Here is a 26,760-nt window from a genome sequence, read left to right as displayed (position 1 = left end):
TAGAGTGACTAGGAGATCGTAGTGTAGTTATAGACGATTTTCTGAGAAATGTCATTTAGGTAGAGACCTGAAGAAAATTAAGAGACTGGTCTGTAGCTGTATAGAGAGAGAGTATTCAAGGAAGAGGGAATGAACAGGAAGTACCAAGGCCCTGAGGAAGGAGGCGGTCTGGCCTGTATTCCAGGAACAAAAGAAGCTAATGAGTGATAATATGTGTGGTCATAGGTGAGGTCATAAAGGTGAACTTGGAAAGCCTGTATAAATAGGCTGCAAGATCAAAAAATCTAAATAAATTATTTGTAAAATTGACTATAAAAATTTTAAAATTTCTGCATAGCAAAATAGGCGTAAAGAACAGACTTCTGGACTCAGTGGGAGAAGGAGAGGGTGGGATGATTTGAGAGAATAGCACTGAAACATATACTTTACCGTATGTGAAATAGATAACCAGTGAGAGTTCGATGTATGAAGCAGGGCACCCAAAGCCAAAGCTCTGTGATAACCTGGGGACAGGTTGTCCCCACCTCCCCAGGAGGAGGGAGATGGAAAGGGTGTTCAGGATGGAGGGGACACATGTATACCTATGGCCAATTCATACTGATGTATGGCAGAAGCCATCACAATTTTGTGAAGTAATTATCCTCCAATTAAAATAAATAAATAATATTTTTTAAAAATCCCACCATGAATAAAGTCAAAAGATAAACAGCAACTGGAGGAAATGATATCACCCAAGGACTAGTACCTTTATTTTTTAAAGAAATTCCTTATATCAATATGAAAAAATTAATAATCCAATTGAAAAATAAGTGAATAGAGAATATGAAGAAAAAAACCAATTGAAGTGGCTTTTAAACACATTAAAGGATGTTCAATCTTACTTACCATGAGGGAAATTCAAGTTAAAACCACACTGGGATGCAGTCTCTTACCCTATCAGATTGGCAAAGATCCCAGCATTTGATCTTAAGTCCATGTAAAAGTTGGAGCCTTAAAGAATCAGACATGGTCATGTATTTCTCTTGGAAATGTAAACAGGTACAGCCTTTATGGGCCAAGCTTCAGGACTAACCATCAACGTTTTAAATGCCCATATCTTTGACTCAGCCTTGTAAGACTTTATCCAGTTGATTTATTTGCACACGTGCTAAATGAATTATGTACAAGGATATTCACTGTGGCATTATTTGTAATAGCAGGAAACCACAGGACATGTTGAGTAGTGAGAAATGAATGAGAAGGGAGAAATGGAATCTGATTAGGAGCCTCTTTTTAAACCTGAACCCTTGGAAGTTCTTGAGTAGGTAAAATGAGAACAGGCTGTGTTTAGAACAACTTGTGTGTCATCGATTTCAGGTTGGATTGGGTCCGTGTGGGACCTCGGTGACAACTTCAATGTCCTTGAAAGATCCTGATGGCGCTCAAAGTGGGGGAGTCCTTGTATAGGGAGAGGGTTGGGGGCACCAGGGGTGGTCATAGGCAGGGCTGCCAAGGGGGCAGAAACCAGCTTATGAAGGGCCTTTCTTATGCCGGGTTAAGAGGTTCAAACTTTATCCTGAAGGCAGTGGCAACCTTTAGAGCGAGCCAGTGACCTCATCAGATTTGCATTTTTAAAAGACAGTTCTGCTGCAATGTCAGGGAAGAGATTACAGAGCAGCAAGACCGGAGTGGAAGAGTGATTAGTGAGAAAAATAATAATATAGTCCAGAGAGAGACACATATTTTCATTGTCTGGTGGTTCTTAACGAGTCGAAATTCTACAAACGAAAATGTCCTAACCACAGAATTGCCTTAAACATCAAAAGCAAAAAAAAAAAAAAAAATTTAACTCTATTCTTTTGGTGGTTTCGTGGAGGCAGACATTTGTTAAAATGAGTTCAGTTGCGCACTTTACTACGTGAATTTTGCTTTATATCAGTTATATCCCTATAGAGCCATACATTTGAAAAATTAAAACTGTCTTTAATAAGGAAAAACAAAGAAGCCCTGAAATGGGGTGGACTTTCTGACGGGAAGCTCCAGTCTTCCACTCAAGGCTGCTCTTTCTCCTGCTTATTGAGTCCTTTCTGCTGCTGCTGTGCTGTATCCATCAGTCCCCCAGCTGGGTTCTCCCGAAACTCATTCCTGTCCAAGACCTCATAAGAATTTTAAATAATTGATTTGAGTGAAAGCAAGGTCTTCCCTGGTGGCTGAGACAGTAAAGAGTCTACCTGCAAGGCGGGAGACCTGGGTTCGATCCCTGGGTTGGAAGATCTCTTGGAGAAGGGAATGGCAATCCACTCCAGTATTCTTGCCTGGAAAATCTCATGGTCAGAGGGCATGGTCCACGAGATCGCAAAGAGTCAGACACAGCGGAGCAACCAACACACATACAAAGTCTCTGTAACTCAGTGTACCAGTCCCCAGCAAGCCACAGAGTAAAGCAGAGCCTTATATACTTCCCTGTCATGACTGGATCATAAAAGAGCCGATACATAAACACTGAAGCAGGTTTTTATTATTGCTATTATTATTATTACTATTGATGAACTGAGTGTCAGTGAATGAATTCCCCAGGGTGCTTTTAAAATAGCTTGGTTTTTTTTTTAATTCTTTTGTCTGCTTCTCAGTGGGAAAAAATATCTTCGTTAAGTCTCAACAATGGTGCTGCAGATATAAGAGTAAGTACTGCTTCTAAAGAAAAGCTAAATAGGGCCCTATGGATTTCTGATAAAGCAAGAAAGTAGATTTCATTTTCCAAGAGTAAATTATTAGGACAAATTTTAAAGATTTAATGAGAACTTTGAAAGGACGTGTTATTATTTACATTCAAACTTCCCCCAAAGAAAGAAAAATATATTTTTAATGTTAATGTATTTTATCTTTGGCAGTTCAAAAGATTATAAACACCACAAACCTGGCAATCATGCACTATTTCTGGGCCCCACTGCCTGAGACCATCAATTCATAGTGACATGTACCTCCTTGGTACATAACAGATATTTATTAGGTTAAGCTTATTTCAACTGAACTTTCATTTTTTTTCCAGCTTTATCAAGATATAATTGACATATAACATTGTGTAAGTTTAAGGCGTATAGCACGATGGTGTAATACATGGGTATTTTGCAAAATGCTCACCAAAATGAAATTAGCTAACACATTCATCACCTCACATAGTTACCCTTTGTGTGTGTGTTCTTATGTGGTGAGAACTTTTAAAATTTACTCTCTTAGCAACTTTCAGGTATTCAATACCATTCTGTTAAGTATATCCACCATGCTGTATACCACATCCTCAGGACTTATTCATATAACTGGAAGTTTGTACCTTTTGACCATGTCTATCCATTTCCCCAGGCTTCCCTAGTGGCTCAGATGGTAAAGAATCCTCCTGCCAATGCAAAAGACCCATGTTCGATCCCTGAGTTGGGAAGATCCCCCTGGAGAAGGGAATGGCAGCCCACTGCAATATTCTCACCTAGAGAATTCCATGGACAGAGGAGCCTGGTGGACTACACTCCACGGGGTCATAAAGAGTTGGACATGGCTAAGCATGCATGCAAGTGTGTGCGCATACACACACATGCAAGCACGCACACACATATCTGTTTCCCCACCCCTTCACAATTGAACTTTCAAAATTATTTTACTCTGTTTTTACTTACACAAAGATTAATAACATCTCATTTTAAAAGAAAGTCTTTCTATTCTTGCCTCCCCTAAAACATTTTGAAAATCACTTTCCTCCAGGTTATAATCAGTAGCATTCAACAAAGTTATTTCCGATTTTACATCTCCTTTTATCAAAAGATAAATTTAAAAGATGTGTCTAATCATATGAAATCCTACTTAGTATTTCTATCCCAGAGGCACAAAGCCTTTGGGAGTCCCTGCAGCAAGATGGCTTTAATCCAGTGCTATCCAGAGATCAGAGATAATGGCTGGTTCCTTGTGTCAGAGACTTTGCTCTTCATAAAGTCAAGTACTTAGAGAAAAATCTAGATCTTTACCGTCTTCCAAACCTGCTCTCTGTCTTGCCAGCTCCCGCTCACCTCCCAGGGGAAACAGCTGATTCTGAGACTAGCCAACCCTGCATTTGACGTACTGTAACACTGTATTGAAACACAGTGCAGACTTAGAACAGTTGTTTTTTGTATGTTCCCTGGGTCCGGAAGATCCCCTGGAGAAGTGAATGGCTACCCACTCCGGTATTCTTGCCTGGAGAATTCCATGGACAGAGGAGCCTTGTGGGCTGTAGTCCATGGGGTCCCGAACAGTCTGACACAACTGAGCCACTAATACTTTCACTTTAGGGCATTCTAATTTTTCTTGACTATTACAATGGCTGGAAACAGGGGTTACATCATTAATGTTGTTTGTCAAATACTAATTGACTAGAGATCTGAATAATTTGAATCCTGTCAAATAAATTATAGGAAAAACATCCCCGAGTATTTTGTAAATATTGTAATTGGGCTACTCCAGTATTCTGTTGCTACAAAATAAATTATCCCTAAATTTAGCAGCTTAAAACAACAATGGTATTATTATAAACTACAGAACAGTGAATCAGGAATTTGAGAAGCCTCAGCTAGCTCATTCTTCTGCCTGACGTGGGGTCACTAGGTGGTAATCAACTGGTAGATGGACTGGTCGAGTTGGCCTCACTCACGTGCCTGGCACCCTGGCAGGAGTCTTAGTCTACTGGAGCTGCTGTAACAAAAATATCAAAGACTGAGTGGCTGAAACAGAAGGCATCTCTCTCTCACAGTTCTGAGTGCTGGAAAGTTCAAGGTCAAGACACTGGTAGATTGTGTATCAGGTGAAGCCTGCGCCCTGGACCATAGACTGCCACCCTCTCACTGTGTCCTCATGTGGTGGGAAGGACGAGGGAGCCATGTGGGTCCTTTAATAAGGACACTCATTCCACTCATGAAGGCTCAGGCCTCTCGACCTAATCACCTCCCAAATGCCCCACCCCTAATTGCCATCACCTAGGGGATTAGGTGTCAACATGTGAATTATTGGGAGGACGCAAGTATTTTGTCTATAAAAGGAAGCATGGCTAGTAACCTGGGCCCAGTAGGGACTATCCCTTGGAGTGTCTACATGTGGCCAGACCAGCATGGGGACCTCAGATAGAGTCTCACAAGAGAGAAAGTGGCAGCTGCAGTCTGATAATTTCCTGCTCCAGAAATCAACAGTGTCCCTTGCACTGCGTGCTCTATTAGTCACTGCGGTGACAGAGCCCAGCCTGATTCAGGGGGATGGGATATAAACCCCATCTCTACTTCCCAGTCTGCACCAGTGATAAAGAACCCGTCTCCCAATGCAGGAGACACAGGAGACGTGAGTTCGATCCCTGGGTTGGGAAGATCTCCTGGAGCAGGCAATGGCAACCCACTCCAGGTATTCTTGCCTAGAAAATCCTATAGACGGAGGAACCTGGTGGGCTACAGTCTATGGGGTCACAAAGAGTTGGACACACGACTGAGCTGCATACCCACACACACACACACACCTCGATGGAAAGTGAATCAGCATTTACAGTGATCCTTAACTGGCAAAGGGGCGCCATGTCAGAAAACACTGCAGTTTTGTATCTCTTGGTATAATGAACTCATCCATCAAAAAGCAGCTATGATGAAAATATTAATTTAACATACAAAAGAGTACCAGTTATACCTCTTAAAGTCATTCATGTGTATTTTACCACCCAGCTCCTCACATCACTTGCTGTCAATACATCCTCCAAAACATCTTGCCAGTTGGTCCTCTCCTTTCTCCTTCCGCTGCCCAGAGATAGTGCCATGTAGCTGCTAACTTCTGTTGTGTGCCAGGCCTTGTGCTAATGTCTTTCCAGGCACCATCTCCTTGATTCCTCATGCACGCTATAGGTAGAGGTTGTCATAATCTCTACTTCATAGATGAAGAAAACGGGACTCTGTGAATTAAGTGACACATGTTATCTCTCAGACTTTTAATGGATGAACCTAAAAGGAGACTGAATCACTTGACTCCATCTAACTAGAGTTGGGTTTCCTCACTCCTAACCAGAAAGTCCATGCTGACGTGAGCAGAATGCCTTGACCCAGAGGTGCAGCTTTGCCCACACCCTTTGCGTGGACACATTCTTGCTGAGCTGCTACACGTGCCTCTTGTGCTAAAAGGGTCATCATATCTCTCCGTGCATCAAAACGTTGTGCTAAGATACCAGCTACTTCCGTTGTTGTTGTTTACTTGCTAAGTTGTGTCCAGCTCTTTTGTGACCCGCCAAGCTCCTCTGTCCATGGGATTTCTCAGGCAAGAATACTGGAGTGGATTGCCATTTCCTCCTCCAGGGGATCTTGCCGACCCAGGGAGCAAACATGAGTCTCCTGCAAGGCAGGCTGATTCTTTACCACTAAGGCCCTAGGGAAGCCCCTAGCGGGTTACTTCTAGTCGATCTAAGTAACATTAGAAACAAAAGTTATATTTACTGCTTGAGCAAGACAATAGTCTTTTGTTTAAAGAGAAACAAAACGTTGACGACTCGGAAGCTACGCACAGAAAGGACCAGCTGGTCATTAGCTGACGTACTCGAACTGGCCTAGTTTAATTGGCAATAGATAACAGCTCCAAAAGCATAGTTAAAAATAATGTTCCAAATATTTCAAAATATAAATGGCACGGAGATAATTAAGATAGCATCGGATGGCAGCCTCTGGAGGAAGTTATGACCATGTTGTGACTTAATTGGTTTCAGAGAAACTTACCAACTACTGCCTTGGTGTCATAAAAGTCTTGTGTGTTTTCTTTGCTTTGGGAGGAGAGAGAGGCATGGTTTCCCTGGCCCCAAAGGAGAGAAAGGATTCTCCTGACACTTGGGGAGCTTGACTGCTGACAGACATGCCCAGCAGGTGGGAGGCACACCAGTCAAGCAGGGATGCGCTTGGCTGCTCAGTGGACCACGGATGTACCACGCAGATCCTCTCACCATCTGGGGTCTGGGGCACAAGGAAGAGCCACCATCGGCTTGCAGGCCTGTTCCAAGTCCCAGGGCTGAGGGCTCAGGCTGTCCTTCACTGCTACTTTCTCATCTTGCAGTGTGTCTAAACTAGACTCCTAAAGGCAGTTACTGTGAGCATAACCTTTACATGGAAACACAAACTATGAGAGGGATTTTCTGAAAAGCTGCTTTTTTTGTGACTCTGGGGAATCCCGTCATGTATATTTGGAACAATGGAAAAGGGGAATTGTTTGGGGGCAGGGATGATTATATTATAAAGAGACATATTTTTTTTCTACTTATGGCTGTCTGTTGTTGCTGTGTTGTTCGTCTGCAAAGTCGTGTCCGACTCTTTGCGATCCCATGAACCGCAGCACACCAGGCTTTCCTGTCCTTCACTGTCTCCTGGAGCTTGCTCAAAGTCATGTCTATTGAGTTGGTGATGCCATCCAACCAGCTCATCCTCTGTTGCCCCTTTATCCTCCTGTTTATCTGGCCCTCTGTCAACCAACCTGTTTTCACAAACAACTTTATAATAGAAAAATTTAAGTCCAGAAAACCAGTACTTACTTTCCTCTGCTAGCCTTGCTCTCATTCTAACCAAAAACCTGGGTATGGCTATAATCAGTGCACACATGTTATTTTATCCAAATATTTCCACACAGTTTTATCTGTGCTTTTCCAGGATTTGGAAGAATGCATGTATTTCTTTATGAAAGCAACACAGCGTTTCAGTATATTGGTAAATTTATACTAGTTAATGATTTCGCAACAGATAATTCAGTTAATAAGAACTTCTGTAGTTGATGAACATAATGTGCTGTGCATAGTCGCTCAGTTGTGTCTGACTCTTTGCACCCCTATGAACTGTAGCCCACCAGGCTCCTCTGTCCATAGGGATTCTCCAGGCAAGAATACTGGAGTGGGTTGCCATGCCCTCCTCCAGGGGATCTTCCCAATCCAAGGATCGAACCCAGGTCTCCCGCGCTGCAGGAAGATTCTTTACCATTTGAGCCACCATTCTTTGTGTGTGTGTGGTTAAAAATTAATAAATAAATAACGTGAAATCCACCCTCTTAACAAATGTTTCGGGGTACAATACAGCATGGTTAACTCCATGAGTATTGCTACTCTTAATAATGGTTCTGAGGTGTTGAGTCAATCATTGAGTCTTCAAAGGAGAATCTAACTTTCCTTAGTAAAGTGATTTTTTAATGAATTTTTAAAAAATTAGTAATAGCCTAAACCATATAGCTTAAAGTAGCATATTCTGACTGGTGATCTAAATTAAAAGGAAAATAAGCTACTATATATAAAATAAACAACCAGATCTTACTATTTAGCGCAGGGAACTATGGCCAATATCCAGTAATAAACCATGAAGGGAAAGAATATGAAAAAAGTGCATACATATGTATGTATAAGTGAATCACTTTGCTGTGTACCAAAAGTAACATAGTGAATCAGCTATACTTCAATAATAAATAAAATTTTAAAAATCTATAAATATATATTTATTTACAGCAAAAATATATCACCTTAAATTAATTTGTGTAAAAAGCAAATGAATCAAGATGAAGAATGGAACTTCAGGGCCAAGCAATTTGAATGAATATGGCCGTTTGGTTACATGTTTAATAAACAGGATCATCAGTAGGATGGCCTGTTTCCAAGGTCACGGAGTCAAATGGGGCCAAAAAAGAGGAGCTGAGTTTGCAGATCCAGGAAGCAAAAAGCTGAGCTCTGTGGTGAGGGAGGAACAGCGAACTAAAGAGTGAAATCACCGAAGAGACACTCCTTGACTTTATGATATGGATCGAACAGCTCTGTGCCTTACCTATTGAAGGGAATGTCAGGTAGAGAAGGGACTGGTTTAATTTAAACAAGAGAAACTTCTCAGATATTTTAGACCCCATCATTGCAAACTGAGACAATATACTGAGTCCTTATGATCCAACGCAAAGCTCGTCCTTTCTACCCAGAGCACAACTGACTACAGACATCCGATACAGCTAATGTTATTACTGTCTCAACTCAACTCATTCCTGTTGGATAAATATTCCGTGATAGGCCAGTATTCTTTGTGTAATGATTTATTCAAATACTTGTCTAAAACATACAATTAAGGATCCCATAGTTATCACTTCCTTTAACTGCATACGGTGGATGATTCCCTAGGGCCAATTCTTTTCCCTTTATAAGGATTCTTTGTCCTTCTATTATAATAGCAGGAGACACCTGTCTAGAGAATCATGGGCTTCCCTGGTGGCTCAAATGGTAAAGAATCCGCCTGCAATGCAGGAGACCCAGATTCCAACCCTGGGTCAGGATGATCCCCTGAAGAAGAGAATGGCTACCAACTCTATATTCTTACCTGGCGAGTTCCATAGATAGAGGAGCCTGACAGGCTACAGTCCATGGGTTGCAAAGAGTCAGACATGACTGAGCGACTGTCACTTTCCTGTCTAGAGAAACTTGCTCATTTGTCAAAATTAATTTTCATCAAAAAGCCTCTTGCAGAGTCTAACAGTATAGAGGATTGTTTTTTATAAATACACAAAATAGATATAAAAACATAAAAGAAACAGAGCAACTTTCAGGGCAACTTTCAAAGCCTTAAAGGAAGGACTTTCTTGGTGGTCCAGGGACTTAGACTTCACTCTCCCAATTCAGGAGACCTTGGTTCGATTCCTAGTCAGGGAACTAGATCTCACATGCTGCAACTAAGAGTTTGCATGCTGCAACTAAAGTTCCCACAGGATGCAACTGAAAGATCCTGCATGCCGCAATGAAGATCAAAGATCCCTGTGCCACAAATAAATAAATAAACAGACAAAAATTAAAGGAGAAGACATCTTTTTTTGGTCGGGGGAGGACTTGCCCTACAGCTAGCAGGGTCTTAGTTTCCCAACCAAGGATGGAACCAATGCCCTCGGCAGTGAAAGCAAGGGGTCTTAACCACTGGATCACTAGGAAAATTCCCCAAAACATCTTTAATATCCAAATGCTACAACCAAACAATGTGCATCCTCTGTCCATTGTTGTTCCATTGCTCCATCCTGTCTGACTCTTTGCAGCCCCATGGACTGCAGCACGCCAGGCTTCCCTGTCCTTCACTATCTCCCTGAGTTTGCTCAAATTCATGTCCATTGAGTCAGCAATGCCATCCAACCATCTCATCCTCTGTCGACCCATCTCCCGCCTTCAATCTTTCCCGTCATCAGGGTCTTTTCAAAAGAGTCAGTTCTTCGCATCAGGTGGTCAAAGTATTGGAGTTTCAGCTTCAGCATCAGTCCTTCCAATGAATATTCAGGGTTGATTTCCTTTAGGATTGACTGGTTGAATCTCCTTGCAGTCCAAGGGACTCTCAAGAGTCTTGTCCAGCACCACAGTTCAAGAGCATTTGTTGCCAGACAATTAGGTCACTAAGATCCAGAGAAATGACTACTTTGTTGTAAGGTTCTGATGTGACATTCACAGATAGGTCTGTGATGGGGGGGAAATCAGCAAATTTGTTATTAGAGTTTATAATGAGTCTTTGTTCACACTTCAGTTTTCCATGTCATTGTGTCCATGACAGTAATATGGACCAAGCACTGGGGGTGGGAATGGAAGCAGGACCTCCCTGATTTTCCAGTGTGGCTCTGGATGCTTCTAGTCTCCATCTTTCCATAGGGAGGAGATCAAGGACCCAGGTGTGAGGTCTGTCTGGCCAAAAGAGCCTGTCGATACTGTCAAAGCTGATGTTTTTCACAAGCACTCGTTCAGTTCAGTTCAGTTCAGTCGCTCAGTCGTGTCCAACTCTTTGCGACCCCATGAATCACAGCACGCCAGGCCTCCCTGTCCAACACCAACTCCCGGAATTCACTCAAACCCATGTCCATCGAGTCAGTGATGCCATCCAGCCATCTCATTCTCTGTCGTCCCCATCTCCTCCCACCCCCAATCTCTCCCAGCATCAGAGTCTTTTCCAGTGAGTCAACTCATCGCATGAGGTAGCCAAAGTATTGGAGTTTCAGCTTTAGCATCAGTCCTTCCAATGAACACCCTGGATTGATCTCCTTTAGAATGGACTGGTTGGATCTCCTTGCAGTCCAAGGGACTCTCACGAGTCTTCTCCAACACCACAGTTCAAAAGCATCAATTCTTCGGCGATCAGCTTTCTTCACAGTCCAACTCTCACATCTATACGTGACCACGGGAAAAACCATAGCCTTGACTAGATGGACCTTTGTTGGCAAAGTAATGTCTCTGCTTTTTAATATGCTATCTAGGTGGGTCATAACTTTCCTTCCAAGGAGCAAGCGTCTTTTAATTTCATGGCTGCAATCAGCATCTGCAGTGATTTTGGAGCCCAAAAAAATAAAGTCTGACACTGTTTCCACTGTTTCCCCATCTATTTCCCAAGAAGTGATGGGACCAGATGCCATGATCTTTGTTTTCTGAATGTTGAGCTTCAAGCCAACCTTTTCACTCTCCTCTTTCACTTTCATCAAGAGGCTTCTTAGTTCCTCTTCACTTTCTGCCATAAGAGTGGTGTCATCTGCATATCTGAGGTGATTGATATTTCTCCCAGCAATCTTGATTCCAGCTTGTGCTTCTTCCAGCCCAGTGTTCCTCATGATTTACTCTGCGTGCCCTTTAAAACGTGACTCTGCCTCACAGACAGTCCTTTCTTTTAAAAATTCACCTATCTTAAAAGGCTTCTCACTTGCCTAATTCATACCTACTTATAACCCTGAAAAATTTTGACGTTGGCCTTTGGTGGAGCATGGTAGAATATGAAATAAAAATAAAATTTGTTTTCTTCACACCAATGCTATGAAGCAGCTACTATAAACAGTATGTTACATTAATAATATGTTACATTTAGAAAGCAGATTATACAATATCCACACAGTATATTTTCAGTTACATGCTTAAAATATTCATGCACAGAGGGGGAAGAAGAACAACATAGGGCATATACCAAAGTGTTTTTAGTGTTATTCTGGGAAGTGGGATTGTGGGTGTATTTCTCTCCTTCATTTTTCTTTTCTATATTTTCTAAGTGTCTGATGATAAACATGTATTAATTTGAAAGGGGCAACGTTTGGTTTCCAAGTGCTTTATCAATTGAAAACCCTGACAAATTTTGAGGCAACATGTCAAAAGTCTAGGCTGTTCTGTCTTACATTGTAGCCACTGGTCCCAAGTGGACAGTGTTAATTATATTTAAATTAGTTAAAGGGAAATTAATTTATTCACCATTTAATTATTCAGTCACATTTGCCGCATTTCAAGTTTCAGTAGCCACATTTTCATCATACAGAAAGTTCTATTCCACAGTCCTGATGGATACAAGTTAGCAACCCATGCCAGTTACCAAACTGGGCCAGTTTGCGGTGGCAAAGAGCAAAGGAATGGTCCTCCTTATTACTTATTATTATTACAGTGTCACTCATTATAGACACTGGGAGAGTCCTCATCCCAGGTCCCTTTATAAACTTCACTAATCTTTGGCCCAGTGAGCTAGAGATTTCTCCCACAGTCATCCGGGTGTTAGGAACCCAGAGCAACTCACTCCTGTTTCATAACTCTCACCTCCTTATCATTGTGACCATCTTCTCCAGAAAACTAAATCTTCCCAAGCTGTACTTCAGTTCAGTATCATTTCACAGACATTTTTGAAAGCTTACAATGTGATAGACACGGTAATAAGCCTTTGAATGTGAAAAACCAGAGACTTCCCTGCTGGCTCAGACAGTAAAGAATCAGCCTGCAATGCAGGAAACCCAGGTTCAATCCCTGGGTTGGGAAGATCCCCTGGAGGAGGGAATGGCTACCCACTCCAGTATTCTTGACTGGAGAAAACCCAAGTAAGAGAAGTTTCTCTATTCCTGAAGTGTTCAGTTCAGTTCAGTCACTCAGTCATGTCCGACTCTTTGCGACCCCATGAATCACAGCACGTCAGGCCTCCCTGTCCATCACCAACTCCCAGAGTTCACTCAAACCCACCTCCATCGAGTCGGTGATACCATCCAGCCATCTCATTCTCTGTCGTCCCCTTCTCCTCCTGCCCCCAATCCCTCCCAGCATCAGAGTCTTTACCAGTGAGTCAACTCTTCGCAAGAGACGGCCAAAGTATTGGAGTTTCAGCTTTAGCATCAGTCCTTCCAATGAACACCCAGGCCTGAACTCCTTTAGGATGGACTGGTTGGATCCCCTTGCAGTCCAAGGGACTCTCAAGAGTCTTCTCCAACACCACAGTTCAAAAGCATCAATTCTTCGGCGATCAGCTTTCTTCACGGTCCAACTCTCACATCCATACATGACCACGGGAAAAACCATAGCCTTGTCTAGACGGACCTTGGTTGGCAAAGTAATGTCTCTGCTTTTTAATATCCTATCTAGGTTGGTCATTCCTAAAGTGTAACAAGATGTTAAAAACAGGGCATGCTAGATAGAGTGACCGCACCAAGTAGGGACAAGTCTGTTCTTGGAAAATCTAGCAGTGCTTCCTCCACCTCGTTATGCTTGAGTCTTTAGAACATCCTCCAGACTCTCAAATTTACACTGCAATAGTCTCCATGTTCTCCATACTCCAGAAGAAAAGAGATTAACTCCACTTTTGAACCTGATCTAATTTTTTTTAAACTTCGCTTGAAAGAGTTAGGTATATTCAACTCTTTTAATTTGAACTTACCTTCTCATTTTTGGGCCAGGTTCTATACTTGTAAAATAGTTTTAAACCTTCAAGTGAAATAAAATACTCCTTTAAGACTGAGTCATCCATTCCATTTTGAACTATGTAAAAGCAAATACCAAATGTGAATGAGTGATCATTTTTCAGCCAGTCATGTGGGAAGTGTTGCAATACAGGTTGGAAGCTGGAGTTCCCAGTTCTCAAATCAATCATATTCCTATATTTCAACAGATGCCATGCTCTTGGTGGCAGAGCGACTGGAAGGACCATTCAACATTGAGTCGGTCATGGACCCTATAGACGTCAAGATCTCTGAAGCCATTATGAACATGCAGGAAAACAGCATGCAAGTGTCTGCAAAGGTATTTGCCTTAGTCATTTATCTCATAAGCAAAGGGTAATCATCTAAAAATGAAGTAACTAGATATGTCGGCTGGGATTGTACACTCTAATATGTTGTCTGTGAGTTTTTCCTGTTGCATGACAAAGTTGCTACTTCATTAAAACTGTCTAACAAAATGGCATTGAGAAAGGAAGTAAGCTTTTCCTTTGCAGTTCCTCAATCATGAAGAAATTATTGGCTGCTAAAAAGTTTTAGAGAGCCCCAAGTATATTGACTAATCCCTCACATTTGTGAGCAATTTGGGGGAAATTTTCTTTTTAATGGTTGCGATTTCTGCACACCCTCACCCTATTCTCTCTCTCTAGGAACTCCTAATTATGTCCTCAGCTGTGCAAACCAGGCAAATGTTCCCTATGTTCACTCGTAAATTATTAAACATTCCATCTGACTTCCTTTTTTAAGACGATAATGTAACCCTCGTTAATGAATCGTCAGAGGAAAACGCTGCTTTGTATAAAGTCAAACACACATTTTTAAAAAATAGTAAGTTTTTATAAATCAAACAAGACAGATTCTGGGTTTTCAGCTGCAGAACATAAATATCAAGTGCACAATTTTTAAAATTTTTAGAAAAATTTTATTGACGTACAGTTGATTTACAATGTTGTGTTGGTTTCAGGTGCAGCCAAGTGAATCAGTCATATATGCAGATATCCGCTCTTTTTAAAATTCTTTTTCCATATAGGCCATTACAAAGTATTGAGTAGATAGAGTTCCCTGTGCTCTACAGTAGGTCCTTATTAGCTATCTATTTTATACATAGTATTATGTATATGTCTATCCCAATCTTCTAATTGATCACTCCCCCTCTTACCTTCTGGTAATCAGAAGTTTGTTTTCTGCATCTGTCACTCTATTTCTGAATTGTAGATAAGTTCACTTGTCCTCTTTTTTCAGAATCCACATGTAAGTGATATCATATGATATTTGTCTTTCTCTGTCTGACTTACTTTACTCAGTATGACAGTCTCTAGGTCCATCCATGATGCCGCAAAATGGCATTATTTCATTTTTATTATTTCGTTCATTATTTTGTTCTTTCTTATGGCTGAGCAATATGCCACTGTATATAAGTACCACCTCTTCTTAATCCGTTCCTCTGTTGATGGACGTTTAAGTTGCTTCCATGCCCTCAGAATGGGAGAAAGTATTTGCAAACAAAGCAACGGACAAGGGATTAATCTCCAAAATATACAAACAGCTTATACAGCTCAATATAAAAAAGAAACGAATAACCCAATCAAAAAGTGGGTGGAAGATCTAAATAGACATTCCTCCAAAGAAGACATACAAGCCAGTAGACACCTGAAAAGATGCTCAACAATACTCTTTATTCAGTTCAGTTCAGTTCAGTTCAGTTCAGTCGCTCAGTCGTGTCCGACTCTCCGCGACCCCATGAATCACAGCACGCCAGGCCTCCCTGTCCATCACCAACTCCCGGAGTTCACTCAAACTCATGTCCACAGAGTCGGTGATGCCATCCAGCCATCTCATTCTCGGTCGTCCCCTTAGTTGACTCTTTATTAGAGAAATGCAAATCAAAATGACAATGAGGTATCACCTTATATCAGTCAGGATGGTCATTATCAAGAAATCTACGAACAATAAATGCTAGAGAGGGAGTGGAGAAAAGGAAACCCTCCTACACTGTTGGTGGGAAATGAACCTGATATAGCCACTATGGAGACAGTATACGTGTGTGTGTGTGTGTGTGTGTGTGTGTGCCTGTGTGTGCTCATTTGTGTCTGACTCTCTGCAACCCCCTGGACTATAGCCTGCCAAGCTCCTCTATCCTTAGGATTTTCCAGGTAAGAATACTGGAGTGGGTTGCCATTTCCTTCTCCAGGGGATCTTCCCTACCCAGGGATCAAATCCGTGTCTCTTGTGTCTTCTGCATTGATGAGCAGGTTCTTTACCACTGAGCCACCTGAAAAGCCCTCGGAGAACAGTATAGAGATTCCTTAAAAAACTAAAAATAATGCAACTATGTGACCCAGCAATCCCACTCAAGGGCATATATTCAGAGAAAACCATAATTCGAAAATATATGTGCACCCCAATGGTCATTGCAGCACTATTTACAATAGCCAGGAAATGGAAGTGCACAATTTTTATTTATCCCCACCCAGTTGAAAACAAATAGGACCCACCTTAAGCAAAATTTAAAAGTTGAAATGAGTCTCCAGCCTCTCCTTCATCACCCCTTTTATCCACACTGATGCCCACACAATGCCTTTCTGTTCTTTTTTTACCAGTCTCCTTGTTCTGAAACACTACCCAAATCTGTACCGGTCCTTCAAAGCTGTTGATGGAGTGATTGCATTTTAACTGAAAGTCATTCATAAAAAAATATGTCAGACAAAGAGCTGCGTGTTTAACTCTCTTCGGTATTTAAAGTCCTTTGTGAAAGAGATTTCAAATATAATCAAGGAGAAAGAGAGAGGTGGTGGGGAAAAAGTGCAGAACAGAAGGAAATCCATGAAATCTGATGAGGTCTCCTTGGCTGAATGTGAACCAAACTAGCTTTGGACTTTTCAGGGAGCACTGGTAGAAAACAGGGTGAGGAAGAATCTGGCCTGGGCCCCTTTCTCTCTCTCTTTGAAAGATGAGAGGAGCTGAGAGTTTCATAATCCTAACTTCCAGGTTTTAGTGTGCTTCGGTTGCATCTGTGCTAAGTCACTTCAGTCATGTCTGACTCTTTGTGATTCCATGGACTGTATCCTGCCAGGCTCCTCTGTCCATGGATTCTCCAGGCTAGAATACTGGAGTGGGTTGCCATTTCCTTCTCCAGGGGATCTTTCCCACGAGGGATTGAATCCACATCTCTTATGTGTCTTGCATTGGCAGGCAAGTTCTTTACCACTAGCGCTACCTGGGAGCTTGGGTTAATCTGTATAAAAGAAAAAAAGAAGAATGTTCCAAAGCTCTATCATCTATTGAGAAAATAGCATATTTGGGAGTTCCATGAAAATCTATTTTCTTTCTTTCCTGTGGCGGGGGTTGGGGGGGAAGCAGTTATCTATCCCTCTCAAGTCTATTGCCTAGAAACCAACTAATGTTATTTTTTTTTAACTTTTTAAAATTTTTGTATTGGGGGTATAGCCAATTAACAATGTTGTGATAATTTCAGTTGAACAGCAGAGGGACTCAGTCGTATGCATTCTCCCCCAAACTCCCCTCCCATCCAGGCTGCCATATAACATTGAGCGGAGTTCCCTGTTGGAGTAGGTGATCCATTTTAAATGTAGCAGTGCGTACATATTCATCCCAAACTCCCTAACTATCCCTTCCCTGCAGCAACCGTAAGTTCATTCCTCTAAGTCTGTGAGTCTCTTTCTATTTTGTAAGTAAGTTCATTTGGTGGTTCAGACAGTAAAGGATCTGCCTGCAATGCAGGAGATACAGGTCAGTCCCTGGGTTGGGATGATCCCCTGAAGAAGGAAATGGCAATCCGCTTTTTCTTGTCTGGGGAATCCCATGAACAGAGGATCAGGCTACAGTCCATGACTGCAAAGAGTCAGACACGACTGAGCACATGTGCACACAGAGTCACACAGTCTTGATGTAGAGAAAAGGAGATGGAGTGAGTTAGGAAGAAGAAACAAGAGGAAGACAGCTCAGCTAAGCTCTGCAGGAAAGAGGAATATCCTCTGATCTCGAGGACAGTGTGGACAAAGGACCAAAACCAACTTTTAATACAGTGGAGGGGAGGTTGAGTAAGTAGCTGAAATTTGGACAAATTTAGCGGGAAACACCAACAGGATCTGCTGATGGAGTGGACATGTTCTGAAAAAAGTTTCATTTCTTCAAGGCAATGGAATTCAGAAACATGTAGTTTCATTTTCCATATAAGCCCAATCCATGAAATTACGCATGAACTCAAGTCTAAAATCTTCATTCTCGCTAGGAACAGAACCAGATGGCTAAATTTTTCCTTTTGCCAAAGAACCCTCAGTCATTTTTGATAAACAGTCCTATCAAATTGGAAATTCTGAATTTCCAATCTTTGGATGGAGCATTCACATAACCAGTGACTAGGTTAATTTCTGATAGAGAGCTTCTGGTCTCACCAGACACTCTTTCCTAAATGCAAGGGCCAGACACCCTGAGACCTGTGAAGCTTACAAATTAAAATCACTTCTTACTCCAGGTTTGACTGGCAACTTCTCCTTGGAAAATCATTTACCTTATTACAGCAGTTACTCATGGAAGTCATTCCTAGAGTCTCTTTAAGTAAAGCAGCAGTGTTTATAACTGGCAGCTCATATTTGTTCAACACTTACTGCCAGGACTCTACTGTGCATTACATGGTTTATATTATGTAATATTTATGACAACGCTTGCAATGAGATAGGTCTTCTCCCTTATTTTCCAGATACACAATCTAAGGCTCAGAAAATTTAGGGAACTTACAGAGGTCTCGTGGTGTGTGAAGGAGTACACAGAGGAGTGGCTGACTCCACAGACCACGTTGCTCATCAATGTATTTTAATGATGCAGGTTCCTAGGGGCAGGATTCCGCAACCATTTGCTGAATAGATCAAGTATTAAGGGAAAGTTCAATAGCTTTCAGTAAAAACCTACCCAAGACAGTAAGGAAACAGAGGCAGCAAAGCCAGGAGGATTCAAGTTTTCTACCTTTCTCTCTGATTCCCTTTGCAACTATACCTAAAACTTCTTAACATGCTAAAGACTAATGAAATATTTCTCTTATTAGCCTCATCATTCATGCTTCCAACCCTTCCTAGGGTGTTAATAGTACAAAATATGAAATTCTTCTTTTTCTCCCTTCTATCTGAAGGCAAAGATAAACACATTAGTTTCAGATATGAAATTCCCCTCTATTGCAGTGCATGTGTGTGTGTGTGTGTGTGTGTGTGTGTGTGTGTGTGTTAGTTGCTCAGTCATGTCCGACTCTTTGCAGCTTCATGGACACTTCAGGCTTCTCTGTCCATGAGATTCTCCAGGCAAGAATACTGGAGTGGGTAGCCATTCCCTTCTCCGGGGGATCTTCCTGACCCAGGGATTGAACCTGGGTCTCCTGCATTGCAGGCAGATTGTTTACCATCTGAGCCACCAGATGCAATAGTCCTCATCATATATATAGGAGGGAATAGCTCATTTTTTATTGAATTACAGTTGCTATACAATATTACATAAGTTTCAGGTATAGGAACAACTAAATTTTTATACCTAATCTGTGAGATCCTGAATTAGTGAAATTATAGATTAATAAAAAGATCTATTCTCACCATGTCTGTTGAGACTCAAATCTTGTTTTAGATTTGTGTTTAAAGGCATAGTCATATCCTTTTTCCTCTCCCATTTAGCCCACAGCTAATGGTGATGGACAGGGAGGCCTGGCATGCTGTGATTCACGGGGTTGCGGAGAGTCGGACATGACTGAGCAACTGAACTGAACTGAACTGAAGCTGTTTGGGGACAAGGCACATGGACATTCCTTTCAAAAAAATACATTGGTTCTTTGTTACTGTTCAGTTGCTAAGATTATGTCTGACTCTTTGTGACCCCATGGATTGCAACATGCCAGGCTTCCCAGTCCTTCACCATCTCCCAGAGTTTGCACAAACTCTTGTCCTTTGAATCGGTGATGCCATCCCACCATCTTATCCTCTGTTGCACCTTTCTACTCCCACTCTCAAGCTTTCCCAGTATCAGGGTCTTTTCCAATTAGTTAGCTCTTTGCATCAGGTGATTGAAGTATTGGAGCTTCAGCATCAGTCCTTCCAATGAATGTTCAGGGTAGATTTCCTTTAGGATTGACTGGTTTGATCCCCTTGCTGTCCAAGGGACTCTCAAGAGTGTTCTCCAGCACCACAGTTCAAAAGCATAAATTCTTTGGGGCTCAACCTTCTTTGTGGTCCAACTTTCACATCCATACATGACTACTGGAAAAACCATAGCTTTGACTATACAGATGTTAGTCAGCAGAGTAATGTCTCTGCTTCTTAATACACTGTCTAGATTTTTCATAGCTTTTCTTCCAAGAAGAAAGCATCCTTTTGTGGCTATACATTGGCTGTCCCAAGTTCTATAATCAAGTACAATAGTTTGGTAATAACATTATGGCATTTATTTCAAACTCTTGTGTCTCCTTTACATAATATTATGTTGTATATGTTACTTATAATTATATAGGGGAGCCCCATATTAACATATAATATTGTTTATATATGTGTGTGTGTGTGTATAAGACTAGGGACATTAAGATGTTAAAACTTTACTTGGTTCCTTTTGTTGTACAAATAATCAGTTAGTAACATGGACTGTGAAGAAAGCTGATCGCCGAAGAATTGATGCTTTTGAACTGTGGTGTTGGAGAAGACTCGCGAGAGTCCCTTGGACTGCAAGGAGATCCAACCAGTCCATTCTAGGGGAGATCGATCCTGGGTGTTCATTGGAAGGACTGATGCAAAAGCTGAAACTCCAATACTTTGGCCATCTCATGCGACGAGTTGACTCACTGGAAAAGACTCTGATGCTGGGAAAGGTTGGGGGCGGGAGGAGAAGGGGACGACCGAGAATGAGATGGCTGGATGACATCACCGACTCTGTGGACATGAGTTTGAGTGAACTCCAGGAGTTGGTGATGGATAGGGAGGCCTGGCGTGCTGTGATTCATGGGGTCGCGGAGAGTCGGACACGACTGAGCGACTGAACTGAACTGAACTGAACTGAACATTGACAATCATCATAGTTACTGTTGGTTGGGCCCCTACTATATTTCATTCAATAGACACCTTTCATGAACCAGGCACAAGGCATCAGTTCAGTTCAGTTGCTCAGTCGTGTCCGACTCTTTGCGACTCCACGAATCGCAGCATGCCCGGCCTCCCTGTCCGTCACCAGCTCCCGGAGTCCACCCAAACCCATGTCCATTGTGTCGGTGATGCCATCCAGCCATCTCATCCTCTGTCGTCCCCTTCTCCTTCTGCCTTCAATCTTTCCAGCATCAGGGTCTTTTCAAATGAGTCAGCTCTCCGCATCAGGTGGCCATTCAGTTCAGTTCAGTTCAGTTCAGTCGCTCAGTCGTGTCCGACTCTCCGCGACCCCATGAATCACAGCACGCCAGGCCTCCCTGTCAATCACCAACTCCCGGAATTCTCTGCACAAACATCAGTCTCTTTTTAGATGCCTTATGTATTTATTTCAAGTCCTCTGCAGTCTTGTAAAGTATTCATTTCCTCATTGTATAAGTAAAGAATGTTATATTTAGAGAGATTAAGTTGCTTATCTGAGGTCAGGCATCTAAGAAGTGACAGAGCTGGGATCACAGCCTAGAACTGTCTGATCCAGAGAAAAAGATTTTCCCAGCATGCCACAGTTTTCTCAGTATGAATCTCCCCACCAGGACCAGTTGCACTACAGCATTGGAGGAACCAGCCATCTAAGGGAAGGCTGTTGCCAGAAGCCTGCTACTAATGATGATGCAAATGATGAGTATTTCTGATCAATAGGGAAACCTACTGAAGAGAAACACAAGTTGCTAGTTCTTCAAGCTCCAGCCAGCACTTATTACATTCACTAAGTTCACAGTCTTTATCAAAGACAAGAAAGGGTCCTCATTATCCCACTTCTTTACCCACGCAAATCAAAGGAGTTCTGTACTTTACAGGTTTGAAAAAATTCTGCAAAGGAAAGGAGAACAAAACTTGCTGAGTTTCTGCCTGTGAATTTCAGATGTGTTGATAATCTATTTCCTCTCCTATCAGGAAAGATGAAGCTGATCTTACTCTATATAATTTAACTGTATTAGGAATAATTTCAAATGTAATCCAGGAAAAGATTGGTTTGTCAGATACAATCTAAATTAAGAAGGGAGACTTATTAAATTCCAATTGAAACCACCCATTCAATTAATACTTAGTACAGACTAGGGCAGAATCTATTACAGAAGAGCAGCATGGCCTTCAGTTACTTAATTTTCTCCTGACAATTCTTTCTGAATCTACAGCTCAGATGAAGATGCAAAAACCTAAGAGAATAGAAAGAATATAATACTTTCTGCCTTTAGCTAATGGGTCTGAGTTTCCTCATCTGTAAAGGGGTTCATCTAAATGTTCTCTTTCTAACTCTATCAGTTTAGAGCTTTATGAACATTATCTCTTCAGTATTAACTAGGTTTTTTTTGGCATCCAGATATTTTTCTTTTCTCTGGGTCTTTTTCCTTTTAAAGCATTCAGATATAAATAATATCTTGGGAGTTCACATGGAAAAACATATCTTCCTTCAGATATAAGAACATTGATTAGATTTAGTCTAAATAAGTATATTTTTATCCCAATAGCAGTTTCTTTTCTTTGAGCCTCTGTCGTACGTGTGTGTTTCTTAAGCCAGTGGGCACATTATTCCTTCTGTTATGATTATTTGTATACTTATCTTCTCCTTTCCAGAATTATAATTATTTTACTCACTCTTACATTCTCCAGAAAGCCATTCTAACATGTCATTTTACCCATGGAAGTCACAGTACATTTTGCTGAGTTGAATTCAGAACATGAAAGTATAATGTCAGAAAGACCTTAACAATAAGGAATTGAAAATACCTCTTCAAATATATTCAAAGTTAGTCTTATATCTTTAAAATAGCATCAGATGTTGACATCAGACCAACCTGGGGTCTGGTTTTTTACTAGTTGTGTGACTTGGGGCAAATCATTTATCTGTATAAACTCAATTAAGTTATATTAAAAATGAGACGCTAGTTAGATCTGCTCATAAAGTTGTTTGAGGGTGAAATGATATAATCCATGTAAAATGCTTAGTGTGGAATATGTAAAATCAAAACTACTCATCAAAATTAAGTATTTTCATTGTTATTTTTAAAAATAATAGGTGTTGAAAATTATATATAAATTCTAAAGAACTTTGACTGTGGTTTCGCCTCATCCATGATGGTCTATGAGCTTAGCACTGAAGATCAGAAGAGTCACAAACCTGCATTTAAATCCACTCATGCATGGCATTACTTTCAATGGCAGGGACTCCATGGAAAGGGACATATATTTCTGCATGGCCTGAGACATGGCATCTGGCACTGAACAAACGTCTAATCAACAGGGCCTTTGAAGGAAAATGGGCTTGAGGGAAGAATGGACTGGATCGAGGCAGTAGCAGCAACCCAACTCCTGTCTGTGCCTGTGGGTGGCACCAATGCCATCAGAGTAAAGGTTTTCAGAGGAATATTAGTGACCTCAGCCTACCATCACCCTATTCTAACGTGAAGAAGATAATTGGCCTATTCACTTGACAAGTGCCTGATCTCCAAATAAAAAAGCACGTGGCCCTACTCTTTATAAAGCTTTGAGTTCTATTTCCACTTTAGTTCTGTTTTGAAAAGAAAAGAGCAAATTCTCAATGGTTTCTAGATTCAGAATGTTTTTTCTGTTTATTCAAATTTCAAACTTCATATTCTGCCTGCCAGCCCTCACTTACTTAAATAATATTCCACCAAGAAACAGTGACCTTGAAACATCTTTGGTTCTTTGATTTCTTCCTTTAACTACAGAAAACCAGAATCTGTTCCTTTCCTGTTTGTAGCATGACTGGATAACAGAGCTATGTTATTCAAATGCTAAATGCAGGGTGGAGGGGGGGAAATAGACACCATTTTTATAAAGTAAAATGAAGATTTGGAAAAAAAAAATGCTTGTGATTCATTTATAGAAAATGCATCCAAAGCAAACTACTTTTAACTTTCTTTCCACGTGAAAGGTGTTTAAAAAAAAAATGTTTCTTCTCCTTTTGATGATAAAGGGAAACTTGTGACTATCTCTAACCTTTAGAGATTTATCTTAAGATTTTCTTTCCCTTTAACTTCAGGGCAAAAGATAAGAAGATTACATTTAATGAAGTCTACTCCAGAGTAGGTGATTGAAACTCACGCAGTTTTTAACACTCGGTGTGTTCTTAGAGCAAGATGGCCTCTTGCCTTCCTGAAAGACGATCTTCTTCCAGCCTCCTCTGCCTTTAAAGAGGAGAAACTGCTTCCTTAGAACCATGCTTCCCATGGGTGGCAGATTACTACATTAGAGGAATTTCAGTTGGCTCTGCCCCGTTCCACAGATACACAGTTATCCTCAGCTCTTAGCACTTTACTTCTACTCGGGGCTATGTAGTCTGGTTTGATCTTGATAGAGTCATTGCCGCAGCCAATCCGTGGTTAAACGTGTAAAAGAGCTGCCTCTGTGAGGTTATAGCAACTTGTTCTGCCATAAAATTTGAAACTATATATCGCTTTCTATAGGTCTTTTTCTTCTAACACATTTTATACCTCTTTTTTATTTCAATTCCGAATTGTCCCAGCGTGTGTGCATGCTAAATCACTTCAGTCACGTCCAAGGCTTTGCGATCCTATGGACCATAGCCCACCTAGCTCCTCTATCCACAGGATTCTCCAGGCAAGAATACCTGAGTGGCTTGCTGTGCCCTCCTTCAGGGGATCTTTCCAACCCAGGGATCGAACCCACGTCTCTTATGTCTTCTGCATTGGCAGGCGGGTTCATTACCACTAGCGCCACCTGGAAAGCCCCTATTGTCCCAGTGTGTGGGTTAGTCGCTCAGTTGTGTCTGACTCTTTGTGACCCCAAGGACTGGAGCCTGCCAGGCTCCTCTGTCCATGGGATTCTCCAGGCAAGAATCCTGGAATGAGTTGCCATTCCCTTCTCCAGTTATCTTCCTGACCCAGTGATCGAACACCGGTCTCCTGCATTGCAGGTAGACTCTTTACCATCTGAGCCACCAGGGAAACCCCCTATTGTCCCAGACTGTATCTCAAATATCAGTCAAATAGCTGATCATTTCTGTATTAATACATGTAATCTATAAATGACACACAGTTTTAAAAAAAAAAAATATGGGATTCTCAGGGGTGGGTGACAGAATTCTTAATATTTGAAACATCTGGGACACAGTTTCTTGGGTTGGCTACAGCGGTAACTGTAGCCTCTGTAGCCAACTGTAGGAGTTTTCATCCCAGGTCTCTAGCCCAGATTACTCTCAGGATTACACCTGTTAATCCAGCTGTCTGCTACATACTGTCACCTGCAACCTCAAACACACGTTTCTAAGACCCAACTCATCGTCCTCCCATGATCCCGTCCCTCCGTGGGGTTTTCCATCCCAGAAGATTCTCCCCTCTCCCGTTCTTATGTCCTACCTAGCCAGACACTGAGTGACTCCTCAACTCCCCATCCCCCTTCACCCTCACAGTCAATCCATAATGAAACTCCCTTGAAACCCTCTAAATAGCCATTCCAAATATCTTTTGAATCCATCCACAGCAGCTCCCCTAATTTTATCATCTCACACACAGATTATAGTCTCCTAATTAATTCTCTGCCTCTGGCTTTTCCACACTCCAATCCATTCCCCATGCTGTAGCCAGAAGGGATGCTGAAAATGCAAATGTGATCACATTGCTCCCTTGTTTAATATCTTCCCAGGCTCCCTGTTGCCATTCGAATAAAGCCCAGACGTGTTCCAACACCCCGTAGGCCTCAGCCTGCCCCTCTCTCTGGGTCCACCCTTAAATTATTCAGGTAACTACTGAGCACCGATGATCTGCCAAGCACAGCACTAGACGCTGTGGATGTGATAATGAAGAAGATCCACAGCAGAACCTGAGTCCTAATAGAAGTCTTAGTCTGGTAGGTAAGAGAACCTCTATGTGCACCAGACGTAGAAAATGGCCTGGGCTCTGTTGCTCTGGTTCAGCAGCCTCTCTCATCTCTAAGCTTTGGTCGATGCTATTCCTCATCCTGAAACATTCCCCCTCTCCATCCCCCTACCCCAAATACGCACATTCACCAGGCATACTCCACCTATTTCTTCACTTCCCTGGCAAGATTCAGCGGTATACTGGGAAGTGTTTGCACAACAAATTTCTGTGCAGAAAACATGCTTGTTGAGAGTGTTTGCCAGTTCCTGAGGGTGTAAATTTCAAGCTACAAACATGATGTCAACTGAACACAGAGTTGCACACCACAGTGGAATGTTTCCTCCTTACAGATACACTTGGCGTACAAAACCATGAGAGCACAGATAATGGTAAAATAACCAAGCAGTAATGCTTTTGGTGGCTCAGACGATAGACTCTGCCACAATGCAGGAGACTCAGGTTCGATCTCTGGGTTGGGAAGATCCCCTGGAGGGGGGCATGGCAAGCCACTCCAGTATTCTCTCCTGGAGAATCCCATGGACAGAGGAGCCTGGCACGCTACAGTCTGTGGGTTCACTAAGAGTCAGATACAGCTAAGCATCTAAGACAAATGCTTTTTGAGTATGCATTGCCTTTGTTTTTAATATAATTTATATCATTTTAAGTTTATACAATTTAACATCATAATCACTCTATTTAATGACTGGATTGCAAAATTCCTAAAGATTTTAGCTAGTGGTCTTGTGAGTCAGTAAGAGCCTATTCCAGCACATCACTGCTCTCCTAGGACACTTTCTCAGACTCCCTGATCTCAGTTTAGCTGCCTCTTGTGGGTGTTCTGATTGCATTTATTACATTCTACCATAATGACCGGATTCCTTGTCAGCACCCTCATGATATCAGGGATGTGTCCAGTTGGCACATCCCTAACACCTAAGCCTGACCTTCATGACACTCTCCGAATACTTGTTGAATGGTACTTTGAATGAATAATAAAGAACCTGGTTATTGACATGTACACA

At 41.7% G+C, this 26,760-nt stretch overlaps 1 protein-coding gene across 1 annotated transcript in view; it reads left to right on the top strand.

Annotated features, from left to right (window-relative positions):
* GPC6 (glypican 6) overlaps positions 1-26,760 on the top strand; it is a 1,277,347-nt gene that overhangs the window by 1,138,592 nt on the left and 111,995 nt on the right. Inside the window, exon 5 of the mRNA XM_055426553.2 lies at positions 13,887-14,017. Within this exon, the coding sequence (XP_055282528.1) occupies positions 13,887-14,017 (131 nt within the window). The remainder of the gene's footprint in view (positions 1-13,886; positions 14,018-26,760) is intronic.

The sequence above is a fragment of the Moschus berezovskii genome, chromosome 13, assembly GCF_049115385.1.
Source record: "Moschus berezovskii isolate FMDL1 chromosome 13, NW_MosBer_1.0, whole genome shotgun sequence".
NCBI classification, from domain to species: domain Eukaryota; kingdom Metazoa; phylum Chordata; class Mammalia; order Artiodactyla; family Moschidae; genus Moschus; species Moschus berezovskii.
This window is presented reverse-complemented; position numbering and strand designations above follow the sequence as displayed.